We start from the raw sequence: 12739 nt of genomic DNA on the forward strand, positions 1-12739 counted from the left end.
CTGAAGCTCTACGTCTACAAGCTGGAAGCTCCACATCTACAAGCTGGAAGCTCCACGTCCTACAAGCGGAAGCTCTACGTCCTACAAGCTGGAAGCTTTACGTCCTACAAGCTGGAAGCTCTACGTCCTACAAGCTGGAAGCTCCACGTCTACAAGCTGGAAGCTCCACGTCTACAAGCTGGAAGCTCCACGTCCTACAAGTTGAAGCTCCACGTCCTACAAGCTGAAGCTCCACGTCTACAAGCTGGAAGCTCCACGTCTACAAGCTGGAAGCTCTACGTCTACAAGCTGAAGCTCTACATCCTACAAGCTGGAAGCTCCACGTCTACAAGCTGGAAGCTCTACGTCTACAAGCTGAAGCTCTACATCCTACAAGCTGGAAGCTCTACGTCCTACAAGCTGAAGCTCCACGTCTACAAGCTGAAGCTCCACATCCTACAAGCTGGAAGCTCTATGTCCTACAAGCTGGAAGCTCCACGTCTACAAGCTGGAAGCTCCACATCCTACAAGTTGGAAGCTCCACATCTAAAAATTGAAGCTCCACATCTACAAGCTGGAAGCTCAACACCTACAAGATGGAAGCTCTACATCCTACAAGCTGGAAGCTCCAGGCCCTACAAGCTGAAGCTCCACGTCCTACAAGCTGGAAGCTCCACATCCTACAAGCTGGAAGCTCTACGTCTACAAGCTGGAAGCTCCACGTCCTACAAGCTGGAAGCTCCACGTCCTACAAGCTGGAAGCTCCAGGTCCTACAAGCTGAAGCTCCACGTCCTACAATCTGAAATTCCACGTCCTACAAGCTGAAGCTCCACGTCCTACAAGCTGAAGCTCTACGTCCTACAAGCTGGAAGCTCTACGTCTACAAGCTGGAAGCTCCACATCCTACAAGCTGGAAGCTCCATGTCCTACAAGCTGGAAGCTCCACATCTACAAGCTGGAAGCTCTACGTCCTACAAGCTGGAAGCTCTACGTCTACAAGCTGAAGCTCTACGTCCTACAAGCTGGAAGCTCTACGTCCTACAAGCTGGAAGCTCTACGTCTACAAGCTTGAAGCTCCACGTCTACAAGCTGGAAGCTCCACGTCCTACAAGCTGGAAGCTCCACGTCCTACAAGCTGGAAGCTCTAAGTCTACAAGCTGGAAGCTCCACGTCTAGAAGCTGGAAGCTCCACGTCCTACAAGCTGGAAGCTCTACGTCTACACGCTGGAAGCTCCACGTCTACAAGCTGGAAGCTCCACCTCCTACAAGCTGGAAGCTCCACGTCTACAAGCTGGAAGCTCTACGTCCTACAAGCTGGAAGCTCTACATCCTACAAGCTGGAAGCTCCACGTCCTACAAGCTGAAGTTCTACGTCTACAAGCTGGAAGCTCCACATCTACAAGCTGGAAGCTCCACATCTACAAGCTGGAAGCTCCACATCTACAAGCTGGAAGCTCCACGTCCTACAAGCTGGAAGCTCTACGTCCTACAAGCTGGAAGCTCCACGTCCTACAAGCTGGAAGCTCCACATCTACAAGCTGGAAGCTCCACGTCCTACAAGCTGGAAGCTCCACTTCCTACAAGCTGGAAGCTCCACGTCTACAAGCTGGAAGCTCCACGTCTACAAGCTGGAAGCTCAACATCTACAAGATGGAAGCTCCACGTCTACAAGCTGGAAGCTCCACATCTACAAGATGGAAGCTCCACGTCTACAAGCTGGAAGCTCCACGTCTAAAAGCTGGAAGCTCCACATCCTACAAGCTGGAAGCTCCACGTCCTACAAGCTGGAAGCTCCACATCTACAAGCTGGAAGCTCCACGTCCTACAAGCTGGAAGCTCCACATCCTACAAGCTGGAAGCTCCACGTCTACAAGCTGGAAGCTCCACGTCTACAAGCTGGAAGCTCCACATCCTACAAGCTGGAAACTCCACATCCTACAAGCTGGAAGCTCCACGTCTACAAGCTGGAAGCTCCACATCTTACAAGCTGGAAGCTCCACATCCTACACGCTGGAAGCTCCACGTCTACAAGCTGGAAGCTCTACGTCCTTCAAGCTGAAGCTCCACATCTACAAGCTGGAAGCTCCACATCTACAAGCTCGAAGCTCCACATATACAAGCTGAAGCTCTACGTCCTACAAGCTGAAGCTCTACATCTACAAGCTGGAAGCTCCACGTCCTACAAGCTGAAGCTCTACGTCCTACAAGCTGAAGCTCCACGTCCTACAAGCTGAAGCTCTACATCCTACAAGCTGAAGCTCCACATCCTACAAGCTGAAGCTCCACATCCTACAAGCTGAAGCTCCACGTCCTACAAGCTGAAGCTCCACGTCCTACAAGCTGGAAGCTCCACGTCCTACAAGCTGAAGCTCCACATCCTACAAGCTGAAGCTCCACGTCTACAAGCTGAAGCTCTACGTCCTTCAAGCAGAAGCTCTACGTCTACAAGCTGGAAGCTCTACGTCCTACAAGCTGAAGCTCCACGTCCTACAAGCTGAAGCTCTACATCCTACACGCTGAAGCTCCACGTCCTACAAGCTGAAGCTCCACGTCCTACAAGCTGAAGCTCTACGTCCTACAAGCTGGAAGCTCCACGTCCTACAAGCTGAAGCTTTACATCCTACAAGCTGAAGCTCCACGTCCTACAAGCTGAAGCTCCACGTCCTACAAGCTGAAGCTCCACGTCCTACAAGCTGAAGCTCCACGTCCTACAAGCTGAAGCTCTACGTCCTACAAGCTGGAAGCTCCACGTCTACAAGCTGAAGCTCCACGTCCTACAAGCTGAAGCTCTACATCCTACAAGCTGAAGCTCCACGTCCTACAAGCTGAAGCTTTACATCCTACAAGCTGAAGCTCCACGTTCTACAAGCTGAAGCTCCACGTCCTACAAGCTGGAAGCTCCACATCCTACAAGCTGAAGCTCTACGTCCTACAAGCTGGAAGCTCTACGTCTACAAGCTGGACGCTCCACGTCTACAAGCTGGAAGTTCTACATCTACAAGCTGGAAGCTCCACGTCTACAAGCTGGAAGCTCCACGTCTACAAGCTGGAAGCTCCACGTCTACACGCTGGAAGCTCCACATCCTACAAGCTGGAAGCTCCACGTCTACAAGCTGGAAGCTCCACGTCTACAAGCTGGAAGCTCCACATCCTACAAGCTGGAAGCTCCACATCCTACAAGCTGGAAGCTCCACGTCTACAAGCTGGAAGCTCCACATCCTACAAGCTGGAAGCTCCACGTCTACAAGCTGGAAGCTCTACGTCCTTCAAGCTGAAGCTGTACATCTACAAGCTGGAAGCTCCACGTCTTACAAGCTGAAGCTCTACGTCCTACAAGCTGAAGCTCCACATCCTACAAGCTGAAGCTCCACATCCTACAAGCTGAAGCTCCACGTCCTACAAGCTGAAGCTCCACGTCCTACAAGCTGGAAGCTCCACGTCCTACAAGCTGAAGCTCCACATCCTACAAGCTGAAGCTCCACGTCTACAAGCTGAAGCTCTACGTCCTTCAAGCTGAAGCTCTACGTCTACAAGCTGGAAGCTCCACATCTACAAGCTGGAAGCTCCACATATACAAGCTGAAGCTCTACGTCCTACAAGCTGAAGCTCCACATTTACAAGCTGGAAGCTCCACATCTACAAGCTGGAAGCTCCACATCTACAAGCTGAAGCTCTACGTCCTACAAGCTGAAGCTCTACATCTACAAGCTGGAAGCTCCACGTCTTACAAGCTGAAGCTCTACGTCCTACAAGCTGAAGCTCCACATCCTACAAGCTGAAGCTCTACATCCTACAAGCTGAAGCTCCACATCCTACAAGCTGAAGCTCCACATCCTACAAGCTGAAGCTCCACGTCCTACAAGCTGAAGCTCCACGTCCTACAAGCTGGAAGCTCCACGTCCTACAAGCTGAAGCTCCACATCCTACAAGCTGAAGCTCCACGTCTACAAGCTGAAGCTCTACGTCCTTCAAGCTGAAGCTCTACGTCTACAAGCTGGAAGCTCTACGTCCTACAAGCTGAAGCTCTACGTCCTACAAGCTGAAGCTCTACATCCTACAAGCTGAAGCTCCACGTCCTACAAGCTGAAGCTCTACGTCCTACAAGCTGAAGCTCTACATCCTACAAGCTGAAGCTCCACGTCCTACAAGCTGCAGCTCCACGTCCTACAAGCTGAAGCTCTACGTCCTACAAGCTGGAAGCTCCACGTCCTACAAGCTGAAGCTTTACATCCTACAAGCTGAAGCTCCACGTCCTACAAGCTGAAGCTCCACGTCCTACAAGCTGAAGCTCCACGTCCTACAAGCTGAAGCTCCACGTCCTACAAGCTGGAAGCTCCACGTCCTACAAGCTGAAGCTCTACGTCTACAAGCTGAAGCGCCACGTCCTACAAGCTGAAGCTCTACATCCTACAAGCTGAAGCGCCACGTCCTACAAGCTGAAGCTTTACATCCTACAAGCTGAAGCTCCACGTCCTACAAGCTGAAGCTCCACGTTCTACAAGCTGAAGCTCCACGTTCTACAAGCTGAAGCTCCACGTCCTACAAGCTGGAAGCTCCACATCCTACAAGCTGAAGCTCTACGTCCTACAAGCTGGAAGCTCTACAGCCTACAAGCTGGAAGCTCTACGTCTACAAGCTGGACGCTCCACGTCTACAAGCTGGAAGTTCTATGTCTACAAGCTGGAAGCTCCACGTCTACAAGCTGGAAGTTCTACGTCTACAAGCTGGAAGCTCCACGCCTACAAGCTGGAAGCTCCACATCCTACAAGCTGAAGCTCCACGTCTACAAGCTGAAGCTCTACGTCCTTCAAGCTGAAGCTCTACGTCTACAAGCTGGAAGCTCCACATCTACAAGCTGAAGCTCTACGTCCTACAAGCTGAAGCTCCACATCTACAAGCTGGAAGCTCCACATCTACAAGCTGGAAGCTCCACATCTACAAGCTGAAGCTCTACGTCCTACAAGCTGAAGCTCTACATCTACAAGCTGGAAGCTCCACGTCTTACAAGCTGAAGCTCTATGTCCTACAAGCTGAAGCTCCACATCCTACAAGCTGAAGCTCTACATCCTACAAGCTGAAGCTCCACATCCTACAAGCTGAAGCTCCACATCCTACAAGCTGAAGCTCCACGTCCTACAAGCTGAAGCTCCACGTCCTACAAGCTGGAAGCTCCACGTCCTACAAGCTGAAGCTCCACATCCTACAAGCTGAAGCTCCACGTCTACAAGCTGAAGCTCTACGTCCTTCAAGCTGAAGCTCTACGTCTACAAGCTGGAAGCTCTACGTCCTACAAGCTGAAGCTCTACGTCCTACAAGCTGAAGCTCTACATCCTACAAGCTGAAGCTCCACGTCCTACAAGCTGAAGCTCCACGTCCTACAAGCTGAAGCTCTACGTCCTACAAGCTGGAAGCTCCACGTCCTACAAGCTGAAGCTTTACATCCTACAAGCTGAAGCTCCACGTCCTACAAGCTGAAGCTCCACGTCCTACAAGCTGAAGCTCCACGTCCTACAAGCTGAAGCTCCACGTCCTACAAGCTGAAGCTCCACGTCCTACAAGCTGAAGCTCCACGTCCTACAAGCTGAAGCTCTACGTCCTACAAGCTGAAGCTCCACGTCCTACAAGCTGAAGCTCTACGTCTACAAGCTGAAGCTCTACATCCTACAAGCTGAAGCTCTACGTCCTACAAGCTGAAGCTCCACGTCCTACAAGCTGAAGCTCTACGTCCTACAAGCTGGAAGCTCCACGTCCTACAAGCTGAAGCTCTACGTCTACAAGCTGAAGCGCCACGTCCTACAAGCTGAAGCTCTACATCCTACAAGCTGAAGCTCCACGTCCTACAAGCTGAAGCTCTACGTCCTACAAGCTGGAAGCTCCACGTCCTACAAGCTGAAGCTCTACGTCTACAAGCTGAAGCGCCACGTCCTACAAGCTGAAGCTCTACATCCTACAAGCTGAAGCTCCACGTCCTACAAGCTGAAGCTTTACATCCTACAAGCTGAAGCTCCACGTTCTACAAGCTGAAGCTCCACGTCTACAAGCTGGAAGCTCCACATCCTACAAGCTGAAGCTCTACGTCCTACAAGCTGGAAGCTCTACATCCTACAAGCTGGAAGCTCTACGTCTACAAGCTGGACGCTCCACGTCTACAAGCTGGAAGTTCTACGTCTACAAGCTGGAAGCTCCACGTCTACAAGCTGGAAGTTCTACGTCTACAAGCTGGAAGCTCCACGTCTACAAGCTGGAAGCTCCACGTCTACAAGCTGGAAGCTCCACGTCTACAAGCTGTAAGCTCCACGTCTACAAGCTGGAAGCTCCACATCTACAAGCTGAAGCTCCACGTCCTACAAGCTGAAGCTCCACGTCCTACAAGCTGGAAGCTCCACGTCCTACAAGCTGGAAGCTCCACATCCTACAAGCTGGAAGCTCCACATCTTACAAGCTGGAAGCTCCACGTCCTACAAGCTGTAAGCTCCACATCTACAAGCTGAAGCGCCACGTCCTACAAGCTGAAGCTCTACATCCTACAAGCTGAAGCGCCACGTCCTACAAGCTGAAGCTTTACATCCTACAAGCTGAAGCTCCACGTCCTACAAGCTGAAGCTCCACGTTCTACAAGCTGAAGCTCCACGTTCTACAAGCTGAAGCTCCACGTCCTACAAGCTGGAAGCTCCACATCCTACAAGCTGAAGCTCTACGTCCTACAAGCTGGAAGCTCTACAGCCTACAAGCTGGAAGCTCTACGTCTACAAGCTGGACGCTCCACGTCTACAAGCTGGAAGTTCTATGTCTACAAGCTGGAAGCTCCACGTCTACAAGCTGGAAGTTCTACGTCTACAAGCTGGAAGCTCCACGCCTACAAGCTGGAAGCTCCACATCCTACAAGCTGAAGCTCCACGTCTACAAGCTGAAGCTCTACGTCCTTCAAGCTGAAGCTCTACGTCTACAAGCTGGAAGCTCCACATCTACAAGCTGAAGCTCTACGTCCTACAAGCTGAAGCTCCACATCTACAAGCTGGAAGCTCCACATCTACAAGCTGGAAGCTCCACATCTACAAGCTGAAGCTCTACGTCCTACAAGCTGAAGCTCTACATCTACAAGCTGGAAGCTCCACGTCTTACAAGCTGAAGCTCTATGTCCTACAAGCTGAAGCTCCACATCCTACAAGCTGAAGCTCTACATCCTACAAGCTGAAGCTCCACATCCTACAAGCTGAAGCTCCACATCCTACAAGCTGAAGCTCCACGTCCTACAAGCTGAAGCTCCACGTCCTACAAGCTGGAAGCTCCACGTCCTACAAGCTGAAGCTCCACATCCTACAAGCTGAAGCTCCACGTCTACAAGCTGAAGCTCTACGTCCTTCAAGCTGAAGCTCTACGTCTACAAGCTGGAAGCTCTACGTCCTACAAGCTGAAGCTCTACGTCCTACAAGCTGAAGCTCTACATCCTACAAGCTGAAGCTCCACGTCCTACAAGCTGAAGCTCCACGTCCTACAAGCTGAAGCTCTACGTCCTACAAGCTGGAAGCTCCACGTCCTACAAGCTGAAGCTTTACATCCTACAAGCTGAAGCTCCACGTCCTACAAGCTGAAGCTCCACGTCCTACAGCTGAAGCTCCACGTCCTACAAGCTGAAGCTCCACGTCCTACAAGCTGAAGCTCCACGTCCTACAAGCTGAAGCTCCACGTCCTACAAGCTGAAGCTCTACGTCCTACAAGCTGAAGCTCCACGTCCTACAAGCTGAAGCTCTACGTCTACAAGCTGAAGCTCTACATCCTACAAGCTGAAGCTCTACGTCCTACAAGCTGAAGCTCCACGTCCTACAAGCTGAAGCTCTACGTCCTACAAGCTGGAAGCTCCACGTCCTACAAGCTGAAGCTCTACGTCTACAAGCTGAAGCGCCACGTCCTACAAGCTGAAGCTCTACATCCTACAAGCTGAAGCTCCACGTCCTACAAGCTGAAGCTCTACGTCCTACAAGCTGGAAGCTCCACGTCCTACAAGCTGAAGCTCTACGTCTACAAGCTGAAGCGCCACGTCCTACAAGCTGAAGCTCTACATCCTACAAGCTGAAGCTCCACGTCCTACAAGCTGAAGCTTTACATCCTACAAGCTGAAGCTCCACGTTCTACAAGCTGAAGCTCCACGTCTACAAGCTGGAAGCTCCACATCCTACAAGCTGAAGCTCTACGTCCTACAAGCTGGAAGCTCTACATCCTACAAGCTGGAAGCTCTACGTCTACAAGCTGGACGCTCCACGTCTACAAGCTGGAAGTTCTACGTCTACAAGCTGGAAGCTCCACGTCTACAAGCTGGAAGTTCTACGTCTACAAGCTGGAAGCTCCACGTCTACAAGCTGGAAGCTCCACGTCTACAAGCTGGAAGCTCCACGTCTACAAGCTGTAAGCTCCACGTCTACAAGCTGGAAGCTCCACATCTACAAGCTGAAGCTCCACGTCCTACAAGCTGAAGCTCCACGTCCTACAAGCTGGAAGCTCCACGTCCTACAAGCTGGAAGCTCCACATCCTACAAGCTGGAAGCTCCACATCTTACAAGCTGGAAGCTCCACGTCCTACAAGCTGTAAGCTCCACATCTACAAGCTGAAGCTCCACGTCCTACAAGCTGGAAGCTCCACGTCCTACAAGCTGAAGCTCTACATCCTACAAGCTGAAGCGCCACGTCCTACAAGCTGAAGCTTTACATCCTACAAGCTGAAGCTCCACGTCCTACAAGCTGAAGCTCCACGTTCTACAAGCTGAAGCTCCACGTTCTACAAGCTGAAGCTCCACGTCCTACAAGCTGGAAGCTCCACATCCTACAAGCTGAAGCTCTACGTCCTACAAGCTGGAAGCTCTACAGCCTACAAGCTGGAAGCTCTGCGTCTACAAGCTGGACGCTCCACGTCTACAAGCTGGAAGTTCTATGTCTACAAGCTGGAAGCTCCACGTCTACAAGCTGGAAGTTCTACGTCTACAAGCTGGAAGCTCCACGCCTACAAGCTGGAAGCTCCACATCCTACAAGCTGAAGCTCCACGTCTACAAGCTGAAGCTCTACGTCCTTCAAGCTGAAGCTCTACGTCTACAAGCTGGAAGCTCCACATCTACAAGCTGGAAGCTCCACATCTACAAGCTGAAGCTCTACGTCCTACAAGCTGAAGCTCCACATCTACAAGCTGGAAGCTCCACATCTACAAGCTGGAAGCTCCACATCTACAAGCTGAAGCTCTACGTCCTACAAGCTGAAGCTCTACATCTACAAGCTGGAAGCTCCACGTCTTACAAGCTGAAGCTCTACGTCCTACAAGCTGAAGCTCCACATCCTACAAGCTGAAGCTCTACATCCTACAAGCTGAAGCTCCACATCCTACAAGCTGAAGCTCCACATCCTACAAGCTGAAGCTCCACGTCCTACAAGCTGAAGCTCCACGTCCTACAAGCTGGAAGCTCCACGTCCTACAAGCTGAAGCTCCACATCCTACAAGCTGGAAGCTCCACGTCCTACAAGCTGAAGCTCCACATCCTACAAGCTGAAGCTCCACGTCTACAAGCTGAAGCTCTACGTCCTTCAAGCTGAAGCTCTACGTCTACAAGCTGGAAGCTCTACGTCCTACAAGCTGAAGCTCTACGTCCTACAAGCTGAAGCTCTACATCCTACAAGCTGAAGCTCCACGTCCTACAAGCTGAAGCTCCACGTCCTACAAGCTGAAGCTCTACGTCCTACAAGCTGGAAGCTCCACGTCCTACAAGCTGAAGCTTTACATCCTACAAGCTGAAGCTCCACGTCCTACAAGCTGAAGCTCCACGTCCTACAAGCTGAAGCTCCACGTCCTACAAGCTGAAGCTCCACGTCCTACAAGCTGAAGCTCCACGTCCTACAAGCTGAAGCTCCACGTCCTACAAGCTGAAGCTCTACGTCCTACAAGCTGAAGCTCCACGTCCTACAAGCTGAAGCTCTACGTCTACAAGCTGAAGCTCTACATCCTACAAGCTGAAGCTCTACGTCCTACAAGCTGAAGCTCCACGTCCTACAAGTTGAAGCTCTACGTCCTACAAGCTGGAAGCTCCACGTCCTACAAGCTGAAGCTCTACGTCTACAAGCTGAAGCGCCACGTCCTACAAGCTGAAGCTCTACATCCTACAAGCTGAAGCTCCACGTCCTACAAGCTGAAGCTCTACGTCCTACAAGCTGGAAGCTCCACGTCCTACAAGCTGAAGCTCTACGTCTACAAGCTGAAGCGCCACGTCCTACAAGCTGAAGCTCTACATCCTACAAGCTGAAGCTCCACGTCCTACAAGCTGAAGCTTTACATCCTACAAGCTGAAGCTCCACGTTCTACAAGCTGAAGCTCCACGTCTACAAGCTGGAAGCTCCACATCCTACAAGCTGAAGCTCTACGTCCTACAAGCTGGAAGCTCTACATCCTACAAGCTGGAAGCTCTACGTCTACAAGCTGGACGCTCCACGTCTACAAGCTGGAAGCTCTACAGGCATCAACACGTGGCCGGGACCCGAGTTAGGGTCAGACCCTTTGTAGCTGTAACTCCTCCGTATAGGGCAGTTAGCTGTGTGGTCACCACCCAAGGGTGTATCTGGTAAAGGGGCAATTACTCCTTTGTGTTAACGCGTTGATGTTATAATAAATGTGTTGCCTCTAAAGAGAAACATCTGCGACTCAGTTGGACTCACGACACATTTATTCAGTTCCAACATACGGGGTAACTTCTCCTTAACTGCATAACAACTTAAGGTGGTGACCACCCGGCTAACTACACTACAACGTAACTGGTGTAGTTAGCCTGGTGGTTACCACCCGGCTAAGTTACTAGTTACAGCGTAACTGCTACTATGGACGGGGACCAACAGCTTCGGCCCGCGTCTACTTGTTGGAGACTCGTTGAATGGAGAACGTAGACTAAGGGTTTCTTCCAGGATGAACAACAACCTGGTCCCTATCGTGACCCGGCTTGTATTCTCTGTGGCGTGGCCGACTCCGCCCTTGGCCACATCCACCTTCCAGAATCCTCGGGAAGGATCTGGGTCCCAATCACATGACCACCCCCTAGCCCCCACTTGAGGCCCCCTTTGTCAACTTAACCAGTCACGTGTCCTCCCGGGTCAACCAGAGTGCCATGGCCTCACACAACCTCATCCTTTGGTCGGCACCCACACACCCTGTCCTGTAAGGCCGGCACTGCACTTAAAGCGTGGTGCCATCCAGCGCTATTATTCAGCGCACACCGTGCCCGGTACTACACCCACAACATTGTGGTATCCGGCGATGTTGCTACACTGCACGCCGTGCCCTTCTAGGGCCGGTACTGCCCCCACAGCATGTTGACATCCAGCGATGTCACTACACATATATGGGGCTCCCACATGGATATGGTAGTGCAGAACATTGATGATTGTACTGCCTTGATGTGTCCTCATGAGGTTGAATCTGGGTCCATAGTTGGGTCTTTGTTAACCTGCTGCCTGTTGGGACCGTGACATTTTCTCCACTCTTTGAGTTGGTCGCCCAAATGACAATGTGGCCACACGTTCATTTCTCTGTACCTGGGTGGTCTGCATAAGGCCGAGAGGTGTTGTACGTGCAATGCTGCATACCACCTCTGTTTTGTGTTGTTGTGAACTCCTATGGAGCATCCCGCTCTTCTTTGGCTTCACGTCCGTGTGGTTCCAGGAGTCCATAGAGGAGATGGGCCTCTACGCTGACCCAGTCGAGGACCGTCGCGCGCAGGACGGATCGGTGGGTAACTTTCGGCAGCACAAGTTACACAGACTTACACACACACTCCACAGCCACACGTACACACAGACTCGTACACACGTACACACAGACTCGTACACTTGTGCACACAGACTCCTACACATGTACACACAGACTCCTACACACGAACACACAGACTCCTATACGTAGATATGCCTCCCCATCAACAGGAGGCAAGATTGGTGGTGAGGTTGTGTGAGCATCAGTGGTGGGATACAGACAAGGCCGATGAGTCTATGACCTCCTGTCATAGGTGGTAGCTAAAGTGGCCCCTCGGGATAGTCATCCTGTTCGGTGACTTTAATGTCCGAGTGGGTCATGACGCAGAAACCTGCAGTGTCTTTCCTGTTTGTATCAATGTATGTTGAACCTCTTTTGCACCGTACATAGCCAACCGTGATAATCAGAGGTGCGGGGAAAGGACAACAAACTGAACACAAAAAGCAACGCAGTGTGTGATGATGTTGTAGTGTCATACTCCTGTGGTGTGTCTGTCAGGGCGCCCATCGCATGGAGGATGACGTGGAGAAGACGCTGGTGGCATTTGAGCGCACGGGAAAGATCCCGTCTAGTGTCATGGAGGCGAGGTGAGTCCGTGGTCACCCATTCCTGTCAGGGCTCCATATGGCAACATGGTGGCACAATAGTGACACTCATGCCTTGGATTCGATTGCTAACTTGAGCACCTCTCTGTGTGGAGTTTGTATGTTCTCTCTCTCTTGCATGGGTTTCCTACAGGTTTTCCAGTTTCTTCCTAGAGTAAAAAAGAAACATAATCTAACTGGAATTGGCCAATCGTCTCAATTCAGAAAACTCACTGTCCAATTATTCGATTGGGATTTCACATTGCAAAAAAATGTGGCAGGACCCTCCTGAAATAGTCTTCAGATTTAGTGAAGCTTGGATGGGTAAATACGTGTAATAAATTAATATCAGGAGTAATAATAATACCAACCCTACAAAAAGTGTCTTCTGGAAAGCAAAA

The 12739-nt window shown here is 51.1% G+C and overlaps 1 protein-coding gene across 1 annotated transcript in view; it reads left to right on the top strand.

The window, feature by feature from the left end:
• LOC133341677 (Fanconi anemia group A protein-like) overlaps positions 1-12739 on the top strand; it is a 107241-nt gene that overhangs the window by 66060 nt on the left and 28442 nt on the right. Inside the window, exons 17-18 of the mRNA XM_061550268.1 lie at positions 11668-11733; positions 12253-12341. Coding sequence (XP_061406252.1) covers positions 11668-11733; positions 12253-12341 — 155 coding nt within the window. The remainder of the gene's footprint in view (positions 1-11667; positions 11734-12252; positions 12342-12739) is intronic.

This window comes from Lethenteron reissneri, chromosome 12, assembly GCF_015708825.2.
Source record: "Lethenteron reissneri isolate LAM-NWPU_2019-01 chromosome 12, ASM1570882v1, whole genome shotgun sequence".
Lineage (NCBI taxonomy): Eukaryota > Metazoa > Chordata > Hyperoartia > Petromyzontiformes > Petromyzontidae > Lethenteron > Lethenteron reissneri.